This window comes from Vidua chalybeata, chromosome 2 (genome assembly GCF_026979565.1).
Source record: "Vidua chalybeata isolate OUT-0048 chromosome 2, bVidCha1 merged haplotype, whole genome shotgun sequence".
Taxonomy (NCBI): Eukaryota; Metazoa; Chordata; class Aves; order Passeriformes; family Viduidae; genus Vidua; species Vidua chalybeata.
This window is the reverse complement of record NC_071531.1, coordinates 5,906,003-5,930,270: the sequence shown is the minus strand read 5'-3', so window position 1 is coordinate 5,930,270 and position 24,268 is coordinate 5,906,003. Positions and strand designations below refer to the sequence as shown.

Here is a 24,268-nt window from a genome sequence, read left to right as displayed (position 1 = left end):
AGCCTGAGCCTTTAGAGACTTCCATTCATTGATTTCAGTTCACATTGCTCACATGTTTTTCAAACAGCACCTCAATACCTTGGGGCAAATCCTAACCCCAGAGCAAGGTGTGGAGCAGAGGTGCCTGTGCTAACAGGAGCCAGAGAAGTGCTGCTGTCTTACTGCAGCATTGCATGGGCATGAATTCCATGTGCTGAAGGGGAGTTAGTAATTGCATCACTCCAATATCCAAAGTTTCACTCCAAATTCAGTTCTGTTCTATGAAAAAAGAACACTGGTAAGTGGTGTAATCCAGCTTTTGCTTGGTGTAGTTGAAAAATCAACTTTATTACAGAATGGGATGAATGGAGAAAACAGGCAAATTATTCATCTAGATAACTGTGATGGCTTATAAGCTATAGGGTTCTAATTTTTAAATTATTTCTACAACTTAGTTTTGCATGTATGTTCCCCTCACACCACTTCATGCATATGTTACCATGCCATTTTCCATATTATTTTATTCCACTTATAATTTCCTCGCAAGGCTGCTGAAAAGAGCACACTAATTGAGGCTAAGGAGACTACTGTTTGCTTGATTTTTTTTTTTTTTTGCCTCCCATCTCTTTATGAATATAATTAATTAGTTATACAGTCCAAACACATTTCTCAACTAAGTGCATTTAAGTGTAATCTCCAAATCTGGCTTCTATTCTAACATTTGAGCACTCCATTTTATACTTTGTCATGTGCTTAAGTTCTGAACCAGATTTTTTTTTGTGAAAGAAAAATTGCTTTCAGCTTCTTTATCAATAGTCTTGCCAGATTGCTGTCAGCACAGAGAGAGATCAGAGCTAGAGCCAAGCAGATCCTTCCCATTGTGTCTCCAAAGAGGACTGATTTATTTTGACATCAGGAAAGGGAAGAGCATACAGAACTCCATATACTACGTCTTTGAGGCAGACCAGCTTAAACTTGGTTGTTCCTCTTACCCAAATGCAATTTATTATCCAGAGGATGACATTTTCTTTAAATAGCGGTAGCAATGATGAAGGGAAAAAAGGAGATGCCCAGAAGCATTTGAGAAACCCACAAGTTAAGAAGAAATGGAGACAGGAGTGTCACCACTGTCACTGTTCCAACTCTACCACAGATCCAGCAAGGGCCATTCCATGGTTAATTCACTCCCATACACTCCTCACTCAGTCACCCATAGTGATGCTTCTGAAGACTCAGGCTACAAGCTAAGTTTTTCTGGCAGCTGCCAGGACTATAGGTAGCACTGTACTTATACTGCTCTGAGATTTTTGAAAGCAAAGCATAACCCTGTATGAATCTAAAGGCCCACATTGATAGGATTTATAGAGAAGAATCTATCAGAGCTTCTACTGTCTCCTGTAACAAAATCAATATTCTTTTACAGAATGATTTGATTAAGATGAGGAAGAATTTTTTCTTGACAAGAAAGTGTGCAATGACATGTGAGGATGGGAGTGAAAGCTCCCTGGGGTCCCCATGTTGTGTTGCATCTTTTGTATTTTTTAAATCCTCTGCTGGGAAAGGGAGCAGAGGCATGAAATTAAAAGCTTTAGGGCTAAAAGGTTTTCCTGGAAAGGTTCCCTCTACAAGACAGCTATGCCAAACTAGAGAGTCAGGGGTCAGAATTTAATTTCATTTCATCCCTCGGACCCATATAAATCCCTGTGCTGTAACACATTTTACTACATCCTCCCCCATTTCTACACTCACCACAGAGGAATGAAGCAGAAAAGAGTGTGTTATTTGTACTAGAGTGTTGTCATCTATCCAGTAAGTGTACTCTGGGGAAGCCTAATTCCATAAACATTGCTTGGTCCCACACTTGGGACCTATTAAAGCCAAGGAAAGCAGCAATGCCTTGCTGAGCACAAACTCCTTTTATGACACCAGGACAGAGCTGCACAAGTACCTGGATGAAACCTTCAGAGTCTCAAACCAAAAGCAAAACATCTAATTAAAGAGCTAGGATTGTATGGTAGGCCTGTCTAGGGGATCTTTGTATTTCCTCATGGGAAACTTCTGTCCTCAAAGATTATCCTCCACACAGTTAATTTCACCTTTTGAAAACCTCACTGTGGCTACAATTTTCATGGTGGCCATGGAATGAAGCCATTTTATTACAGGTGTTTTCCAAATATTGCTTTCACTGAAGCTGAACAAGTCAATTCAGAGTTGAGTTGGGTCCTGCACGAGCTGGTCCCAGTCAGTGCAGCTTTGCTGGCTTGATGTGGTTGGCAGAGTGTCCCTGCCTCAGCCCAACCACAAATGTGCCCCACACCTCAGAAGGGACAGAAGGAACTAACTTAGGATAGCCTTGGTTAAAATACAGTTTTATTAGCTTGGCTCCAATTTTCTCCTACTCTTCTGTGTTGAGAGATGCACAAACAAGTTCCCACTCAGAAATAGCCCTCATGCCAAGGATTATCTCCAAGGGTAAATGGAAACTTCAGCTCCAATGTGCCTTACATTTGCAGGCCATAAAATGCAGGGATTTTGGGATGAAGCAACTGTAAGAGACAGAGCTCAGGGAGGTAGCACAAATCATGGCAAACTCATCACTGACTCCCTACCAGCAAGGTGTGGATCAGAGATACCCTGTGTCTTGCTCAGGTTAGAACAGGACAAGTATTTCATCTTGGGTGGCTCCAGAATGGGGGCTGGAAGGCCCAGACATTTTGTCATCCCTGAAAAACTGCATAGAAATAGGATTACTTCAATTTCTGAAACCTGTGTTATGTTTCAGAGCTGCTCTGAGGTGTTCACTGCCCTTCAGCAGCCAATTCAATCTCTCAAATCACGATTTACAGCTTGAGTGATTATAAAAAGGCCAACATGTAACACTCTTAATTCAGTCCTCTAAATAAACAGTCCTAGAAGCACCGAGGTCAACTTTGAGTTCCTCACAATCTGGGACATTGAAAGATACAAACTTAACAAGGCTCTTCAAGTCCCATCTGGTAGCAGGACAGGAATGTAAGGGCTTTGAACCACAAATATGAGATGAGCATTTTAACATCTAGAGAAGATTTCTGTGAGTGCTCCAAGTGCTTCAAAACTAGGTCATGTAAACTTCACATACCTTGAGTGCTTCCTATAAATAATTTCTCCCCTGGACTGAACCCAGAAGCTACTACTTTGTTTAACAACTGTCCATTAAAGCACAGGACAAATCACACCAAATAACTACTAGTTAACTTTCCACAAATGTTACAGCAATGGGAGGAAAAAAACCCAACTTGTTCCATGACATTCTCACAAACGGACATTTGTGTCTGCAGAAAGGGCAGCTGTAGTGTTTAATGTTTAACGCTATTCCATAGTGCTCTAAAGATGCAAACACAATTCTTTGTTTGCCTGCACTATAATGAGGCCTCAAGATGTTTGGCAGCGCCTGTAAAATATGCACAATGCCATAACTAATCAATTAGCACTTGGTACTTTCCCATCTGAGGACATCACATCCCTTTTCCTTTGAGAGTTAGGGATGCAGTAGGTGACCCAACACTCCCTCCCCACTGCCCCAGATGAAGTTACGAGATGCAGTTTGAGTAAGAAGTAGGTAATTGTCACATTCTATCAAGGATCACTCAAGTTCCCATTGAATGCATCAGCTCTTTTTACCAATAAGCAAAGACAATTTGGAGGAGGAGTCCTACCTTGCCAAATCAAAGTTTCTGTGCGGTTTTCACCTCAAGTTTAGTCATTTCTGAAGGCCCAAGTCTGGCCATCTCTTACCACAAATACTCAGAACTCAAGCCTTGGGCACATCGAAAAGATGGGTTTTCATGAAGAGGTGGTAGCAAGAGAGGATGTGAATTCAGACAGTCCAGCTGTGGGAACAGGGAAGACCCACTCAGTTGTTACATCTGTCTAGAGTAAAAGTTGCTACATCTGGCTAGCACATTGCAATGACAAAAATCCTGCTGGCTACAGCTTTGTTAGACATCTCGCAGAAGAGCCTGCTTCTGCAGAATCTGATGGCAAAGCAGAAAAATCAATTGTTTACTTTGGTAGCAACAGCTGTACATTGAATAATATTGTGTTTTATGAGAATGTGACTGTATTGGAAACACACTGACAAGTACTTTGAGACATGCAAATAAAGACATCCCTTCCATCCAAACAAAATATCCACAGCATACTACAAGATGCCAAAATACCCCAGCCAGATATGGTTCTGCCTCTAACCTGCACATGAATAAATAATAAAGTATTTAGCCTACTATTTTAAACATTCTGTGCAAGAATAGAATAAAGGAATGTAGTCTCTTCTAAGGAAAAGACTTAACTAGAGAAACCTAGAGATAAACAATGATCTCTCACATATATAGAAACACAGTTCCTTCAGCTGATACTCTACACATCTTGCTTTCACAGAAAACAGGGCTATCCACTGGTGTTTACAGTTCTCAACTTGTATGATGTGAGAGAAAGCTGAGATCCTGTCTCTGATTTAGGTCTATTTGCACCTTAGGAGATCACTAGAGCAGAGAATATCAGAGGAGCTTGAGAGTGAGTAACCAGTTTAAAAGTTATCACAGCTTGGATGCTCAACATTTTTGTCATGACTAGGAAATGTGAACAGAGAAACCTTTGAGAAGGCTGGCCCTGACACTACACAGCCATAACCATCTGCTCAGTTATGGATGGCCTCATGAATGATACTGGTTCTCTGGTATCCCAGAAGAAGACATCCAAGGGTTCAGAGTTCTTCAGTGATATTAGATATTTCCACTCACACACCTCCTTGATTTTTGGCATGGCTAGAACAACCAGTGCATCTTTCTGTCCTTTATGCTCCAAGGCACATCATAGAATCACAGAATCATGAGGTTGGAAGAGACCTCTAAGATCATCAAGTCCAACCTATGCCCTAACACCTCAACTAGACTACAGCACCAAGTGCCATGTCCAGTCTTTTTTTAAACACATCCAGAGATGGTGATTCTACCACCTCCCTGGGAAGACAATTCCACTACTTTATTATTCTTTCAGCGAAAAATTTCTTCCTAATATCCAACCTGTACCTTCCCTGATGTAGCTTGAGGCTGTGTCCTCTTGTTCTGTCAGTTGCTGCCTGGTGGAAGAGACCAACCCCACCTGTCTGCAGCCTCCCTTCAGAAGTTGTAAAGAGCAGTAAGGTCACCTCTAAGCCTCCTCTTCTCCAGGCTAAACAACCCCAATTCCTTCAAATGTTCCTCACAGGGCTTGTGTTCCAAGCCCCTTTCCAGCCTTGTTGCCTCCTCTGGATGCACTCAAGTTCCTAAACTGAGGGTCCAGAACTGGACACAGCACTCAAGATGTGATCTTACCAGCACTGAGTACAGGGGAAGAATGACCTCCCTGCTCCTGCTGGTCACACAATTCCTAATGCAGGCCAGGATGCCACTGGCTTTCTTGGCCACCAAGGCACACTGCTGGCTCATATTCAACCAGCTGTTGACCAGCACCCCCTGGTCCCTTTCTGCCTGGGCACTGTCCAGCCACACTGTCCCCAGCCTGTAACTCCGTAGGGGATTTTTGTGGCCAAAATGTAGAACTTGGCACTTAGACTTATTAAACTTCATGCTGTTGGACTCTGCCCATCCATCCAACCGATCTAAGTCTCTGCAGAGCCCTCCTTCCTTCCAATAGATCAACACAAGCTCCCAGCTTAGTGTCGTCTGCAAATCTACTAAGGAAGGACTCTATGCCCTCATCCATGTCATCTATAAAAATATTAAACAGAACTGGTCCCAGTGCAGACCCCTGAGGGACACCACTGGTGACTGGCCCCAGCTGGATGCTGCACCATTCACCATCACTCTCTGGGCCCGGCCATCCAGCCAGTTCCTAACCCAGCAAAGAGTGCTCCTGTCCAAGCTGTGGACTGCCAGCTTCTCCAGGAGTGTGCTGTGGGAGACAGTATCAAAGGCCTTGCTGAAGTCTAAATAGACAACACCTACAGCCTTTCCTGCATCCACCAGCAGGGTCTCCTGGTCATAGAAGCAGATCAGGTCGGTCAGACATGACCTACCCTTTGTAAACCCATGCTGATTGTGTCTGATACCCTGGCCATCCTGTAACTGCTGTGTGATAGCACTCAGTATGAACTGTTCCATGACCTTACCGGGTACTGAGGTCAGGCTAACTGGCCTGTACTTACCAGGATCCTCCTTCCTACCTTTTTTATAAATGGGTACCACATTGGCCAGTTTCCAGTCATCTGGAACCTCACCAGTGAGCCACAACTCTTGATAAATGATGGAGAGTGGCTTTGCAAGCTCATCTGCCAGCTCCCTCAGCACCCTTGGGGTGGATCCCATCTGGTCCCATTGGTTTATAAATATCCAAGTGTCCCAGCATTTCTCTGACTGCCTCTTCTTGGATAACAAGAGGACCATTCTGCTCCCTGGCACCACCTACCAACCCCGGAGGACAGTTGTCTTGAGGACAAGCTGTCTTACCAAAAAGACTGAGGCGAAGAAGGCATTAAGCATTTCGGCCTTTTCCTCATCTTTAGTTATTAGGTTGCCTACCTCATCCAATAAGGAACAGAGGTTGGTTATACCCTTCCTTTTACTATCAATATATTTGTAAAAAAAATTTTATTACTTTTAACAGAAGTTGCCAAGTTAAGTTCAAACTGAGCTTTGGCCTCCCTAATTTTTTTTCTACATGCCCTAGCAGCTCCCTTAAATACTTCCTGAGAAATCAGTCCCTCCTTAAAAAGATGATACATCTCTTTTTTATATCTAAGTTCTTTCAAAACCTCATTGCTCATCCAGACTGGACGTTTGCCTTGTCGACTCATCTTTCGGCACACAGGGACATTCTGTTCTTGCACCCTCAAGATCTCTGCTTTGAAGCACACCCATCTCTCCTGGACTCCTTTGTTTTCAAGGGCTGTTTCCCAAGGGACTCTCTGAATAAATCTCTTAAATAGGCCAAAGTCCGCCCTCCAGAAGTCCAACACAGAGATCTTATTGATATTCCTCCTTATTTCACCAATTACAGAGAATTCTTTAATTTCATGATCACTGTGCCCCAAGCAGCCTCCACATCAGCCACCGGTCCATCTCTATTTGTGAACAACAGGTCCAACATAGTCCCTCCCCTGGTGGGCTCACCCACCAGTTGTGACAAAAAGTTATCCTCCACACACTCTAAAAACTTTTCTTTCCAAAAACTGCTGTTTTTCTGCTGTATTAAGTTCCCATCAGATGTCTAGTAGGTTGAAGTCACCTACAATAACAAGGGCTGATGATCCTGAAACATTGTTCAGTTGCTTATAGAATGAGTTGTCCACCTCTTTATCCTGGTTGGGTGGACGACAGCAGACCCCCAGTAGGATGTCAGCCTCGTTGGCCTTACCCATAGGGACTCAACTTCGTCATCATTAGTTTCAATACCTATGACATCCAAAACCTCCCCAATATAAAGGGCCACCCCTCCACCTCTTCTCCCTTTTCTGTCTCTTCTGAAGAGCTTGTAGCCATCTAGTGCAGTGCTCCAACTATGCGAGTCATCCCACCACGTTTCTGTGATGGCACCCAACCAGCAATCAGCGGCCGTATAATACACTGATTAAACAGTGTTTCCAAAATCACTGACACAGACACAATCACTGCAGTGCTCCAACCCACTTTTTCATGGATTTCCAAAGAACAGTTGTTATCTAGGCGATGCAAAAGTCATCACTTGTGCAAAACTCCAGCCAAGAGCTCAGAGGGTGCCAAAGCAGATGTGCCACAGGCACTTGCTACTGTGCAGAGGAGATTTGTGTCTGTAGCACTGCAGAGACAGAAACAACTCCTGCAGCTACCAAGATACCAGATCACAACTGTGGAGCTACAACCTGTTCCTGCCATTGCAGAAGCAGGTACTGGATCATCCTAGGGGGGGAAAAAAAAAATCTGGTGTGAGATAGCATCAGAAGATATTTCACAGGGTGTTAATCAGTGGAAAGGAAAGAGCACGAGTTAAGGGAAGTAAGAATGAGTGTTGGGAGCAGGAGATGTCACGCAAGTAGTGCTTCAGTCAGAGCACTGCCAAGACCTCTCAACAGCACTGGTAAAGGTAAATGTTGCTGTTTTGGAAAGGAAATGGCTCAGTCGTTTGGGGGAAGGCAAAGTCTAAAGACCCAACTGTGGGTCAGTGCAATGCTCTGCTGAATTTTCAAGCCTTATGTAGGTCTTGCATTTCACACCTTCAGCTTCCACTTCGGGGCTAGTTGAAAATAGGCTGCAAAACAAAGTTCACCTAAAACTTTCACAGGGGGATTTCCTACATTGAAAGTGTAGAACCACAAAGAGGTCGGGCTGATCTTTCATAGCATGAAACCTTGTGGTTCTAACAAACTGCTGCTCTTTCTTTTCAAGTCATTGCTTACCAACGTGCTCCAAACAGCATAAGCATCTAAAACAGATGTTGTTTGGCATCTCTGACACTGAGAAAGATTTCTTTTGGTGCACTCTATACTGCAAAAAAGACAAGACAGCAGCGCCCCATGTGCTGCTCCCCTGCTGTAGATGCAGCTGCCTGCATGGCCAGAAAGTTTCCTTTATGAAACAATCTCACACAGTGGATCCAGTGACTCACTGCTAAGGTACTTTGTTTGGGCCCAGGGCCATATCTGAAGGGACCTCCACCACAGCCCACAGGGTGACCCTATGGCCCCCTCAGGATGACCCTGCCATCCACTACCGATGGCCACCAGATGTTATTGCAACACAACATCTGGGCAGAATTTATTAGCCTGACACCATCTGGCTGATGTCAGATATTCATTCTCCAGCCTACTTTCAGCTGTGTCCTACTTTCAGATGAAAAGTATTGTTCTCTCTGGATTTAAACATACTGATGAGAGGGTTATGTGGCTACAACCAAAATAAGCACCCTCTGAAGTAATGAAAGTGCATTACCAGAGCTCCCTTCTCACCAAAACATTTCACCTTAGAAGAGCAAACTAAAGGCTATTTTTTTAAAAGTCAGTAATTTTTAATACTTATATTCCCCCCTAGTTCTTGGAAGCCATAATAATTTTACATATTGGGTTGTGATCTTCAGTTCTTAAGTTCATGGACTGGCTTAACTTTTCCCATTCTATCACAACTCAAAGCACCAGCCAATTGCACAAAGATGTAATTAACAGTTCACAACCTGGTTTCTTAAGAGGAGTAAGGTTTGTTGGATCAAGCAAAATACCTGCTTAATTCCTCCCTCTTCCCCCCAACATCCCTTCTAGCCCTTTAACAAATCTTGGGGGGGGGGGGGGGGAAACAAAAAAAAAAAAAACAAAAAAAAAAAAAAAAACAAAAAAAAAAAAAAAAAAAAAAAACACACAACTCCAAAGAGATTCTCTTCTCAAGGCAAGAGAAAAGACAAAACTAAGACAAACTAAGACAGTTCTGTAAAGTTAGCTCTTGAGTCCAGGGAATATGTGTTAGAGGGCAAAAGCATTAACATCAGGAGACATCAGAAAACCCATACCAGAATTCATCTGCCCTTTCTATGCACTTCTGTGCACTTTTCTCACAGCAGTTATGGAACAACAGTTTGCCTTCCCTTGACACAGTCTATTAGGGAATGCAACATCCAATGCAAAACATTTCTATGTCAGCTGTTGCTATCTTTCAATTCTAAATTCATCCTCTGTAAAACCATCTGTAATGCTGCTGTAGCTGGATTTTCTATTCTCTCTCCTAGGTACCCCAGATAAGGGCTTGCAAGAGCTGATTTGCAGTAGGAAAGGGAAGACAGAAAGAAATTGCAATAAGAAATGTAACAGCATAAGAAATTGTGGCTTCCATCTTACACAGTTCCTTTGCTTTCTCCGGGGGGAAGGGACATTTTACTGTCCACTGGGGGAAAGGGGAGACCAGGAATGGGAGGAGCTGGGTTTGGATTTTTAAAACCAGAGCTGTTGGTCATCTTCCAATTCTAGAACAGCAACACTTCAACCAAGTACAGCTTTCATTTAAAAGATCATTTAAGAAAAAAAATCCTGCTGGAGTCCTACAGTCTCCAACAGGAAAACTAAGGCACTGAACCACCACAGAAAAATCAAAAGTAACACACAGCCCTTCCCCACTGAGACACATGCACAGATATTAATGAAACAAGTTTTAGTAGGTCCCCACATGGATCTAAAGGAGAGAGCAGGTAACATGAAAATTAATTTACACGCGCACAGCCATGGGAAGTATAGGGTATTGTCCGAAAAGGGTAGGGGGGAAAATGCCACCTCTCTCTCATGCCACGGTTCTGAGCAGAAACCTGTAAGTAGGAAGAAAACACAAGTGGTCTTTCAGACAGGTTCAAAAGAAAGGAGGAGTTCCTTACTTTGCTTCCAAACCCCAAGCCTTTTACTTTGAAAAGCAGCCAGCACCTCCCTGTGCAGCTGTGATTAGCATCAGGGGTAAAAAAATGCTATTAATGCTACTGCACCAATAACAGAAATTGCTCTTTTGCTGGTGGGACAAGAATGAGACAAGATCTGATCATGTTTACACAATGCTTGAGAGATGGGTGCCCCAGATAGAAAAATCATTTGGCTGAATTAAATGTGAACCAGGCATTTAAAAGATCTGAAAGCTTTAAGAACACTGAGAAACATTCCAGAGCATGGGCCCTGCAGGAAGTGTTTATGATCCCCACTCTTCCTTCTCCTATTTACACAAATTTACTGTTACAGACATTTTCTGAAAAAAAAAAAAAATTCCACTTCAGCTATGAAGCCAGAAGTCTACAGTCCTTCAGCACCTGGGCAAAATATCTCTGGATGACTGTTCTGCACTTGGAACAATCATTTACAGATCAGCAAAAGAAGCATGGAGTGCTTACAGGCATTTTTAAGGGCCTGTGCTTGGGATCCTGTTCTTAACTATCTCTGACAAACAGAAGTTAACTGGACATTAATATTACCCTGGTTGTAACACAGCCATACAACTGGAAGCTTTCTGCTCCAAAATCAGAGCAGCTAGGTTTAAAAGACTGTATAGGCTTCAGCTTCATAAATATTTTCAAAAAGCAGGGGTTGGGAAAGCAATTCCATGGGGAAAAGGGGGTCAGGTTTAAACCTGCAATATTTGGCAAGTCTCAGTCTTATTTTTGTCACTGGTTCAAGAGTCCTTGAACCACTAGGATTAGTACAAAATATTCTATTTACTAGTACAAAGTATTGCATGAATACTTTGTGCTTTACAATGGGCATCTGTGGAAAAAGCCAAGTTGGGCTCCTGGAGAAATGAACAGCTTTTCCATTTATTAATTATTTACTCATCTGTTTTTTTCCTTGCATAAAAAAGGTACCACTGGAACCTGCAGAAATATCAGAGATAATTCACCAGCACACCACTGGTACTGGGTACATGCTATGAATTACTTGGGAAAAGTTATTCTGTAAACAGCTCCTCTCTCCTTGAAAAGTTCTCACAAATTGCAGTTGCAGGTCTGCTTACAAGAATTGTGAGAAAACAAATCTCAAATAAAACCCAGACACCTTCACTTTAAGAGAGCAATGCTCCTTGAGAGACCAGTTCAGGCAGAGACCAGCTGCTTTTGGTTCCTTAGCTCTGAGAACAGCGAGCTGATTATTATCAATTGATTGGCCCCAGGATTTGTTCTAGGTCTATAAAAACTATGATGAACAGTTGCTCATAAACATGTTCAAACAACTGCATTTAGTAGCTGAGTAGAAAAACACTGGATGTGACTCAGGTGGTTTCTCTTGCTCAGAGGAGCTGTTGTCAGGGTTTATCTTCCAGGTGTACAAACATTCAGCCAGGGACTCTGTCAGTTCAGTCCCAAGTGAACATTATCCTCCAGGAAGAGCCAAAAAAAGTTACACTAGCCTTGATTAATCTCAGTGTCTTTCTCTCCTCTCACTCTGGGACCCTGAACTTCCATTTTCAGACCCATCATTCACAGCATTTCCACATCCAGTGCAGCAGCTTCAACAGCATAGGCTGCTAATTAGCCTCATTTACTAAATAGCCTCATTGAGGCTCATCAGCTTGTTGATGAGTACTTAACTCCCTCCTGTAGAACAAAAAGGTTTTCTGAAGGTCCAAGCTTCTTCCTCTTCTCATCTGATAGGAAATATAAGTACAATTATTTTGGCATTACAAGTTAGGGATGAGATATATTGTCCTAACAGGTCTGATAGAGGAAAAAAAATAAACTGACTGTTGAGCCTTGGTGGGATTGCTATATGTATCACAAACAACCACATCCTGTAGAAAGAACCTCTTTTTGAGACATTATATAAATAAAAATAGCTAAGGAAGAGAGGAATCACAATAAGGAAAAGAAACTGGTAATCCTGGAGCTTCTTGCTAGCAAAAATAAATATCTGCATGTCAGGATTTTCCCTGCTCTCACAGTATTGGGCTGGAAAGTCATTTTGGAGAATAGAAATTTTCTGACATTAGTGTGTTACACTTCCTCCTATATAAGGCATCAAACAAAAGTAATAAAGGCATGTATTGACTATTCTGTCAGCTCAAAGCAGTCTCTTGAGCCTGAAATAGTTTTCCATTCTGCTTCCTAAGAAATTCCCCCAGAATTTCCCTTTCTCCCTCTCCCTTGTGATTAGGCTACATCCACTACCTGAATTCAAAACTTCCAAGGGAGGGAGTTTTCCTCTTTCCTTCCTTGGGCTGATAACATTTACCAAGGGGGTTTTATAATCCTGGCCCAATGTGAAAGGTAGATGCAGACAGGACATGAAAAAACCTACACTTATAAAACTGATAATTTTGGAGCTTTACAATCTTAACAGCTCAATACTGTTCACAGGATGGTCTGGGTCTTAAGGGATCTTAAAGATCATCTCATTTCAACCCCTCTCCATGGGCAGGAACATCTTCCACTAGACTGGGCTGCTCAGAACCTCATCCATCCTCGCTTTGGGCTCTTACTTAGTGTTCAGTAACTCAATTATTGTCAAGCTACATCCTCTCTAAGTTTTTCTTGCCTTTTCCATCGTTTCAGGCAGCAATACCCTCTTTACTCTGTTTTTCCAAGAAGCCTGAACCAGCCTTGCACATGTCTAGCTGTGCATGTACCTTGTCCCTCTGTGGGAGCTTAGTGACAAAGGCAGAGCTCAAATAATTGTGTGACTTCCATGCAAGCAGAGGGGCTCAGCCCACTGAATGATGGAGCTGCAAACTATTTGCAGAAATTTAAACTAGGTGGAGATATTTCAGTGTAGGGAGGTTTCTGCAAGTAAGAGACTAAAAACAGGATTAGGCTTCCATCCTCATTTTTAACAAGACATAATTATTTCACATAGGGAATCTCTAATCCAGGTGGCACAAAGCCCTTTAAGGCAAATAGTAACTACAATGGGAGAGAAAGACCATGAGACAAAAAGCAAGGAGAAATACCTGCCAACCACACCCAGACTATGCAAGAAATTCCCAACCCATATTTCAATCCATTTTGGTCCTTCTTGCCTGTATCTGTCTTACAAGGAGTTGTATGCAGGAATTCCTACCACTTGACATAATTAACACATAATTCATGGGTGAGGCATTTTTATTTCGCCCATCTTCTCTCCTACTCCAATAAGTTCCTCCCCAGCTTGTATCTAGCAAGAACCTCACACACACCCAGTCAGTAAGAAGGCTAAGTAATCATTTCAGAGATTATGGCACACTTGCACAGAAGTTGAGGTCTCCAAAGTGATGCTAGTAACTCAGACTGGATCATCACTCTTCAAAATTAGGTCTCATTTTTATATCTCCAGATCATCCACTTTAAAAGTATTAGTATTGATCAGTGTTGTATTAATCCAAACATTGTCACTGTTATCAGTTAAATTAATAATGCCTCCAGGACTCTTTACATAATTCAATCTAAGGATCAGCTTAGCTGCTTCGTTGTTGAGTACTCCAGAGTCAGGCAATACCACTGATTTAAGGGTTAGTTTGAGCAGATGCCAGAGGAAAAAAAGACCTAAATGAAGAAAAAAAATTAAATCCTTATTTCCATGTTAACACTCCAGCCTACAATACCTCTGTAGGTTAAACAACACTAAAATAAACCATGATACTGGGAGTACTAGAAGCAGATGTTCAGGCAGGAACTGCCTCCAAAATAAGAAAAAATACATAACATAGATTCAGCTGAATGAACCCTTGTCTTTCTGCAATGTCACTTGGGAGCTACTTCTTTAAGGCTACAGTTTCCTAAAAGGTAAAGCCTCACATACCTATGCCTTTTTCACATAACTGTAATCTCTTGAAAGAAGAGATCTTTATTCTTGGGAAGAACAATTTATTCACCAAAAGAGGAAAAAAATATTTTGTTGGAACTGGAAGATAAAGAGCAGTGGAAACTCTCAGAAAGGCAAAAAGGAATTGAGAAAAAGAAGAACTTTTGTGGGACCTGTCAGAAGGACTTTACAAAAAGGAACCATGGCTTTTTGGTCTAATTCCAGACACTTCATCAAAGGGCACGATACCACCACACACCACCAGTCACAAGGAATAAATCTCACCCACGAGCATGAGGGTCAAGGAGGGGATACACCTCATACTGCTTAGGCTGTGCTTCCTGAGATGCCACGGAGTGTCAGATCCGCAGAACTCGGGCCCAGGAGGGCTTAGGACACAGAAGACAGGATAGGTGGGGCTGGGAACACTTGCTAGAGATTTAGAGGGAAGAAATCCCTCCCTATGCCAAGAGTCTTTCCAACAGGAAGAAAGCAAATGGAAGGCACTGCCCTGCCATACAGCAGCAGCATTCTCTTTGAAAGCTAAATGTGACACAAAAGTTTTCACAGAGAGAATAAAGCATGTCTTAAGAGAATGGGATGAGGGCCCACTAAGGCAAATTACATACAGATGTCATGCCAAACTGCCTAACACTCAGGCAGCAGAGACACAACATCCCTCTGGAACGAGCACAAAAATCCTCCTCATTCTTGGATTTGCTTTCACACAAGGCAGTAGAGCAGATGGCAAACAAAACTTCTCAGAAATAACAGCTGGAAATATAGGTGCCATGGATCTAGACCATCTGAGTGTTCAATCTGACCAGACTTAACTTGAAGCCACCAAATACCACACGACTGTAGCATCATTTGCTCAGGGTTGAATTCTGTTCACTCATACCAAGAGCGTGCTTCCTTCCCCCCTGAAACTTGAAACGAAAGGTGCCACTTTTAGCATCAGTCCCCTGAGCCACCAAACTCTTCTCATTTTACAAAGCCACAGACCAGTTTAGTCTGAGAGCTATTTAGAATGGCTGTTCTGAAATCAAGAACACCGTCTAGTTTCCCAAGGCTTCCAGTCTGCTAAGTCTGCAAGGTCACACACAGTCTGTTTTTGGCCAGACACCTCTAGAGTTCTGCTGTTTTCCTTCAAACCCTTGGGAAGATGTTTATTTACACTTGAATTCTGGAAACTGATCCACTATAAATTGAAATTCCTGTTTTCCCTACACATTTTATTTCCATACACAAAGTCCTATTTACCAAAGCTATTTATTTAAAAGCCAGGGAAGCTCTAAGTTCCTGCTGCAGGACCTGTATGTGGTACAGTGGAGCAAACAGGGGGCAACAGGGGTGGGAAGAAGTCTGGAGCACAAGTCTGGTGAGGAGCAGCTGAGGATGCTCAGCCTGAAGACCAGAAGGCTCAGGGAAAACCTTATCACTCTCTACAATTATTTGAAGGAGGCTGTAGCCAGGTGGGGGTCAGCCTCTTCTCCCAGGCAACAAGTGACAGGATCAGAAGTAGCCTCAAGTTGCAGGGGAGGTTTAGATTAGATATTGGGAAAAAAAATTTAAGGGTTGTAAAGTACTGGAACAGGCTGCCCAGGGAAATGATGGAGTCACTATCTGTGGAAGTGGTCAGAAAATATGTAGAGGTGGCACTTGAGGGCATTGTTTAGTGGCAAATATAGCAGTGGTGCTGGGTTGACAGTTGGGCTGGATGATCTTAAAGGACTTTTCCAACTTTAATGATTCTTTGATTCTACAGCTTTCCACCAGGAGCAAACCATGCACCATCACCATTCATTCATTACTCCCAAGAAGGAAAATCCTTTCAGATCAGAAATGCCTTTGATAATCTTTCAGTCCCCAGAGCCTATTTGTGGCCCACAACAAGCCTTACACAGGCCATGGGAAATTCCAGCAGCATGGGGAAACACAGGAAAGCTCAAAGGCAGCACCCCACCCACCACCTCCACAGCTGGGCTGGTGTGACTGCAGCACAGGGAGGGAGCATGCACGGAATACACAGAGCCCCAGTGCACAGTAGATAAGGGCAAATCCAGATAATTACAACTTTATGAAGTCTGCTAAAACAAACAAATGTGAAAACCAGGCCAGCCACCCACAGCTTGGCACCTGAGATAAGGATCCCAATCCAAGACTCAGCTGTCACCACAGCACATTTTGCAGCCTGAAGCCCCAGGCAGTCCCCCAGGGAAGCAGAGGATGCTCCTTTCCACTGCCTTGAGCCACAAGGGTGGCTACAGAAACACTTGCTGCCACTCACAAACCTCCAGAAGACAGCTTTCAAATTAGGGCAATTTCAAAACCTAGAATCCTTGAAGAGGAAGCCAGTGTCATTTTTTGACTGTGGATCAGCACGTATCCCTCTCCAAGATGTCTTAAATCTTTCTCCTTCAGCTAATTATAGGACAGGCCTGTAAATGATGCCTCACTTTGTTTATGCTTTCAGATAAGACCAGAAGTAATCACAGAGTTTCGGTACAGGCTGTTGCATCATAAAACTTTCTCTAAGAAACCAGGCTGTAATTTCCACTTGCAAACTCATTCATTAGCTTTCTATTAACTAATGGCTTTTACCTAAAGGCAATAGGACTGTAACTGTGGTTACATGAGAGAAATGACAGAAAATTGCCTTGATGTGGGTAAAGAATAGCAAGGTGGCATTTTTCAGCTTAGGGTACACTCAGGACTTCACAAAGTCATGGAGAAAGATGCCTTCCCCACCCTCCTACAAGCACCAGTAACAACAGTCACTTTGCATAAATCTGTATCCAAAAGCCAAAGGTATGCAAAGGAGGGAGGAGAATGAAACACATACTTGAAAAAAATACCAGTGACTAAGCTACCAAGCTTTGCCAAGTACACAATGAGAAGCTTCCACCTTGGCAGAGGCCTTCATTCATCTGCCAGGTGATTTTGGCTAATCCTTTCATAATTACTGCTGCCTTCTCCACCTTGTATGACCATTCATTCAGTGCCAGCACTGGCTGGTGCCAGGTGAAGTGGAAGAGCTGAAAAAAAGCAAATCAGTTCCTTCAGTTTGTCTTGCCCACTTAGTTCACAGCCACTTTGATATCAGTGTCACACTCTGTGGTCACCACACAGGGAGAGTTTTAGTGCTCCCAAGAGCATTATATCTTCGACAGCAGTTTTTCACCCCAGCCCTCCTGAACTGGAAAGGGACAATTGGAATCTATTTGCTTTGGAACACAGATTCCTGCTATTCTACTGGGAACATCTGGTTACTTCACTACTTGATTAATTTTATTTTAATGCAGGCTGAGCTAGCGTGCTCAATACATGGCCTTGCACATATGACACAAAAGTTGGATGACAAAGCTTATCAAGATAATAACTTTACAATTTAATCATGTGCTTTACAAGTTAATCATACATTTTACAATTTAATCATATATTTTAATTGCACCCAATGCCTTAGTTATTTCAGGTAGGCTAGCATGTTAAAGAGTTACTAATTAGCATTTGAATTCTTCAGGAAGTGATTATTCATTGCAAAGCCTTACTCAATTATTTTAACCTCTGGAAAAAAAGTCCTAAATAATTTCTACAGCTGATTTAAATGATCAATAAATGGGTCAAATTTTATATTTGAAAAATAAAGTTAGAAAGAAAAAACTGTTAGTTTCCAAACTTCCATTTCACTTAAACCAGAAATAGAAAATAAGAAAAATGAAATATCAAATAGAAACTGTTTTTAAGTGCTTATCCACATGGTGCATGAAACATCTTACACCAGCTCAACTAAACAGACAGGAACAGATCTCTCCTTTAGGGTACTAGGAGCATCAAGTTAAATCAGCTCAAACCAGAAAAAAATGTTATTTCAACTAAACAGTACTGAAGCTAGACCATGTGAAGCATTCCTGTGGTTTGATTCTGCTTCCTTAAAAAAAGACCCGCATTGCTCTCTTTATGCTCAAGCTTAACTTCAGTAGGGAAGTAACACCAGCTCGTGGATGGCAAGAGAGCTCAACATGCACAATTCAGACACAATTTGGTATCTCAACTCCGATCTCAGTCACTCCCCAGTCCAAAACTTCCAAAGAGGCATTTCTGAGAACCAGAAACTCCACAGGGACTCTGTGGGAGGAAGCCAGCCAAAGGCAGGGACACAAACCAACCAGCTGTGCTGGAACAACCACCCTGGTTTTCCTGGAGTCAGAATCAAAACTGTCAGAAAATGACTGACCCTCCAGAAGAATTATACAACTTTCAGGAGCTCTGCCTTGTGGGTCATTCCTGTCTGCTGCTACTGCACCTTTAAAAAGGCCTGTTAGCTGGCCACACATGCCAAAATGTTTAGGTATTTCTGAATAAGGAGATTATCATCAGGACCACCTATATGTACAGAGAGAGTGGACACGGCCACAGTACCACAGAGCACCTTCAGCATGGCCAGAGACCTCGCTGCTGCCTGACAGGAAAGGCTGCTGGGGAGCCTGGCCCAGCAGAGCAAGTCTGCTCCTTGGTATTTTGGCAGCCTTATGTGGAATGGAACATCTGCACAAAGCTGAGAGGGCAGATAAACTCTTCTCTCTTGCCACAGGCAACCACGATGACAGGAGACAGCCCCAAACTGCACCTGGGGAGGTTGAGGCTGGATATCAGGAAGAATTTCTTCACAGAGAGGGTGGTTAAGCATTGGAGTGGGCTGCACAGGGAGGTGGTGGAGTCAGCAGCCCTGAAGGTGTTCAAGAAACAACTGGACATGGCACTCTGGTCTGCTGACAAATGTTAGACTATCTCAGAAGTCTTTTCCAACCTAAATGATTCTGTGATAGGAATGACCATCAGTGCCTCAGTTTCATTGACAACAGGTAGGCAGGAAGGAAACAAATATGGAATAAACTCCCATAAATGTATAGCCTTGCCCAAAACATTAACCTCCTCAGTGGGGAGGGAGGCAACCACAGGAGTCCAGCAGAGACAGGCAGGACACGCTGTAAATTCAAAAAAGCCAACAATGGCTTTGTTTGCCCCAGGAAGGAGCTGTTGAACAATTCATAAGCAGGGCTTGGCCATGAGCAGAGAGGGAAGAACACAAATCCAGGTCTTGCTCACCCCAGGAAGCCACATTGTGCCAGGAACAGCACCCAGGAGAACAGCACCAGCACCTTCCCCACACAGAGCTTCCTCAGTGGGAAGATAACCTTGGCTAAACCACTGCTTCCACCATCAGAATCACCTCTGGAGCACACAGAGAGGAACAATCACTCAGATATCTGTACTCCTTAATCTACAAGATCCTATGAGGATGGCAAAAGGAAGGCCAAACTCCACATTCGTTCCCATCTCCACTCCTGCTGCATTTTGGATTTTTTCCTAAGAAAGTACCTGATTTAAAAGCCTCCTCAAAGAAACTCTTTTCATTTTCCTTACAGGCTTATTATTTTGTTGGGAGATGTGCAGCTTTGGTAGTATTTAGCAGTTTGTAGGATGGTGCCTACACCTCCTGATAAATACAACACACATCAGGTTTCTCCACTTTCTTTGCTCTCAGCTGGCTGCAGAACAAGAATCCCTTCACCAGGCTGAGAGCTAGTCAGTGCAGGGCTTGTGACTCACATCAAAATACATTATTTGTATTGCAAGAGTGTATGCCAAAGCAAACACACTGTGAATCTACATACACAGACTACAAATGATACATACCCAGAAACTATAGAATAACACACCGTGTTTTACATACACAAAGTGAAAGAAAACAGCAAATGAAGCAGCAATAAATAACCTAGTCTGCCTTATAAGGAGCACATCTAACAAAAATTAAGAGCCTTTCACTCTTTTGCAGAGACACAAGCAGCAGCTGAAGCATCTGGTGAAGCTCCTGACAGGGACAGATTCCCAAGGGCTGGGAGGCACAAAAATGAAATGGTAAGCTATGCTTTTGCTTGGGCTGTGAAGGAGCTGAAGTTTGGGAACAGAAGGAATTTCATTTAATTACCAACAGAAAATAATCTCAAGATCAAACTATGACTGTATGGATGCAATTAGCATTGTGTGTGAAGGCAAGAGGGAAGTACAGGTCTGGTGTTGGCAAATGAAGCCTTGTCCCATCATGAACACTGAGAAACCTCAGTTCTACAGGCAGCAGATAAAACCCACACCATGACTAGATGGCAAAACAAGCCAGGGTTTCCAACCCATCCAGCTTCATATCCAAATTACCTTCACAGATGAGGGAGCTTGGGAAAATGGCATAAATTACACCAGAGAAAAGGTCTTTGATCTCTGCTCTAGCATTCTAACAAAGCATTTGACCTCTCTCTCTTCTCTCTCCTTCTCATTAGGGAGACTGCTCTCTGGATGGTTGCCTGCTTACTGCTTGCCTCTCTGCCCAGAGGTAAATATTCCATAGTGCACACCTAGGAATTTGCAGAGGCATTTACATGCAAACACACAAGGTGCAAGCAGAATCTTGGAGCAAAACAGAGCAAATGAATGCATTGATTTGCATGTATCTCATCACAGTCCAAGGTTTGGGAGTACAGGTCATAACCCTCAGATAAACTTCTGTATCCAAAATAAGTGGTTTTCAAATTTAAGGTGTTTCAGACCCATAAATCTTTATCTATAAAGTTTATCCTGCCACATCCTTAAAAGTACCCCGCCACTTTAATAATATTAAAGATTACTTGGAATCTCATCCTTTACAACCCCAAACCATCTTGCATCCGCTCAGTTCTAGCAGAGTTGACTTTCTGACATTACATGAATTAGATACCATCTTCCCTATGAAAAGGACAAACTAGTACATGTTGTTGAGAGAACTTTATACAAGATGCAGTTTCCTTATTGACAGATAAAGACAGCAGTAGTAAGACCTCTGTGTGTGGTCAGGACTCCTCTCTTTGCCCAGAAGTGCCTCACATTTGCCAGACACTGCGGTGGGTAAGGATGCTACACTTCTGGAAAACAAGGGGGAACAAAAAAACCCAATATTCATGAGCTTCCCTGCACCACACTTCAATTACTGAAGCAGGAATGTTTTCTCATTACAGGAATCTTACAGACTGACTAAATTGTCACATTCAACTTCATCTTAACAGGCTTAAACATTTCAGCAATATTTAAAACACACAGTTAAAAAAGAATCCACAAAATAAACTCATCCCACTTCCCAGTCAAGCCTCACAACTACAAGTGAAAGCTGTGTAGCAACATTCATCTCCTCCAAGGTGGAGAGCTGCCCCTTCCATGTGCAAAGCTGACTTGGTAGGTAAGATGAGCACTCTTAATCCTGATTTTCATACCTCAGCAGCAGCTGTCACCACAAGGCTGCTTCAGTTTTTTGGCCAGGAAGCTCCCGGCTTCCACATCTCCTGCTGCAGCAACAGCCTCAGTGGGGAAGCTTACCAAGCACCACCAGCCTTCAGCAGGACTTTACTCTTCTTCTCAAGACTGGCTTCTATAAGGACACATTAACTTGCCCCCAGAATTCTGTTCTCCCCATCTATAAAAGACCCCTTGCAGCTGTGGGCTGATTCAATAACTCATTACAGCAAATTTCAGTCACCTGCTCTTATCCCAGCCAGCTTCAGCTGTGCCTCCTTTTTTGCCTCCCTCTGCCCTGATTTTACCAGCTGGAAGCAGCGAGGGCAGGGTGGGCTGATCCCTGTGGGTGTTCACAGAGTCCTCACGAGTGGTACAAGGTTTGTACACCATGCCATGGAGGAGAGGGAATGGGTATGGCTCAGCTCAGATATGCTAAATACTGGTGCCCTCCATTCAGAAGAAGAATCAAGAACAAATAGGTGCACCTCCAAAACCAGAATCAAATGTACAGGTGTCCACAGGCAGGAGGTAGGACCCACACCTTTCCTCCCTCTTTTGCTCATTAGGAAAATACTGCTTGTCCATTTTTCTGAATAGAGCTACAAGCTCTGTTTGTCATCTTTTCTTCAAGCATAGCACCATGCATTGCAAGCACTCTCTCTCCTCATGGCACCCTGCAGACAGGACTTTTCCCACCAGGAAAATCTCTCTCCCTCCTCTTCTGGAGGCTCCTTTCTTCCCCTGACTGCCAACCCCCTGCAGCAGCCTCAGGCACACTCCTTTCCCACTGTGGTTTCCTGACCACCAGCAGGGCCAGCCAGAACCACAATCTGCTTTCACACATGGCCTTGCCCTGGGGACACTGCTGAGCAGTGACTGACTTTGCCTGTCAGGATCAGCATGAAAGCACTAGAGACAGTATTTCGTGTTCTGGCTCAAATGTTTATTATTTCTTATCTATATTACAATCTTACAAGTTGTGAGTTCTACAGCATTCTACTAACAAGCTACAAAATGGCCCTGTATCTATCTCTCTACAAGGTCCCAAGGAATAACTATCCAGTTAAGAAATGACATCTAAGTTATTTTTATTTTTAACCCAGTAACTAATCACTCGTGTCCTGCAATGGGGACTTTTCTGTCCAATTACACAAAACCACCCAAACCCATGGAGAAGGAGGTGAAGAAGGACCAGCCTCTGCCTTAAAACCTCCATCTTGCTTTTTATATATTACTGTATTCTAAACCCTTAAACTCTGAGTTTTCCACCCTGTGATATCACACACTTCTATTCAAACTCCACCCCAGTTCTATCATGCCATTTTGGAAGCTTCTCCATGGCCTCAGGTCAAATGCAGTGTTCTCTTGAGGGTCTGTGCCTTTCAGCACAGAAAGTTTTAAATTCTCAGCATCCAGGGTTCCAACATTTCCCCAGGCCCAAACAGCTCAGGGAAGGGGCTCAGGCTGCTCCCTTCCCTCCTTCATCCAGCAGTGGCCCCTTGAGGTGTGCTGGGGACAGCTGATGGCCCTGCCCGGGCATGTCACTCATTGCAGGGCCTGGGGATTGTAGGGTGAGACATGCTGGGGCAGTTAGGGCACAGTACAGGGGAGGCTGAGCTGTGTTATAATTCAAGTGCCCTTTGAGAAGCAAAACCTGGCCAGCAACTGATGCATTCTGAAAATTACAGAACCACAGAATCAATTAGGTTGGAAAAGATCATTAAGTCTCTGAGATCATCAAGTCCAACCTATGACTAAACACCACCTTGTCAAGCAGATCATGGCACTGAGTGCCACGTCCAGCCTTTCCTTAAACACCTCCAGGGATGGTGATTCCACCACCTCCCTGGGCAGCCTGTTCCCAGGTCTAATCACCCTGTGAAGAATTTTTTGTCATGGCCAAAGCATAATGACCAAATGGCTCAGTTCTCCACACAACGAGGGGATTCTCCTTCTACTACTACCCAGAAAAAAGTCTTGGGATATGTATTTTTTTTCAGCTAAAAGCTGACATTGTTGGACAAACTGGGTTGGTATTTTCAGCTGAAAACTCTGAAAACCAAAGAAAAGCAGATGTGTGGTGATAAGAGACATAACCAAAGACATTTACTTGGCTGTCAGATTCAGCTGTCTGGACCATGCTTTTCCTTCTGCTTTCATGTCTGGATAAACACAGTGTGACACCAAAGAAGGCTGATTGATATGGAAACAGGGGCCTGAGCATGTGACAGGCTGAGCCATGGCTGATGTCACTGACTTCAAGGGGAAACTGGGACTCTTTGGTCTTTAGCCTGACATATGCAGAGAGCTGATGCAAGCCAGGAACACAGGAGTGACCCCACTGCAACCAAGAATATTTATTTCAATATTGAGTCAATATTTCAATTCTATGCTTCACAAAACTTTGGCCATGGAAGCAGACTGAGTTGTTTCACAGTGAATTTTAGCTTTTCTTTTTGGTGCACAGACTCACACTGTTTTTGTTCTGCTCCATGCTGGGAATAACTTTTTCACCCAAATTAATTAATCTGCATTTTAATTTATAACATTATTTTATGCAACAGGTTTGGTCAGAGTGCTAATTTAAGTCCACATTCTGTGCTGGAAATACCTAGTTGTTCATGCTTTATAAATACATAAAAAACCGTCTTCATTACCCAGTCTACCCTAGAAAATGTGGCACTACAAACTGATAGGAATTGTCCTACCTGATAGTGGCAGACTCAC

General features: G+C 43.1%; 1 protein-coding gene across 2 annotated transcripts in view; it reads left to right on the top strand.

Moving 5' to 3' along the window:
* The window catches only part of LOC128782511 (V-set domain containing T-cell activation inhibitor 1-like), a 38,704-nt gene that overhangs the window by 2,688 nt on the left and 11,748 nt on the right, over positions 1-24,268 (top strand). For both annotated transcript variants that reach the window (XM_053932895.1, XM_053932888.1), the window contains exons 3-4: positions 20,058-20,140; positions 20,557-20,609. In XM_053932895.1, the coding sequence (XP_053788870.1) occupies positions 20,133-20,140; positions 20,557-20,609 (61 nt within the window). In that variant the 5' untranslated portion in view covers positions 20,058-20,132. The remainder of the gene's footprint in view (positions 1-20,057; positions 20,141-20,556; positions 20,610-24,268) is intronic.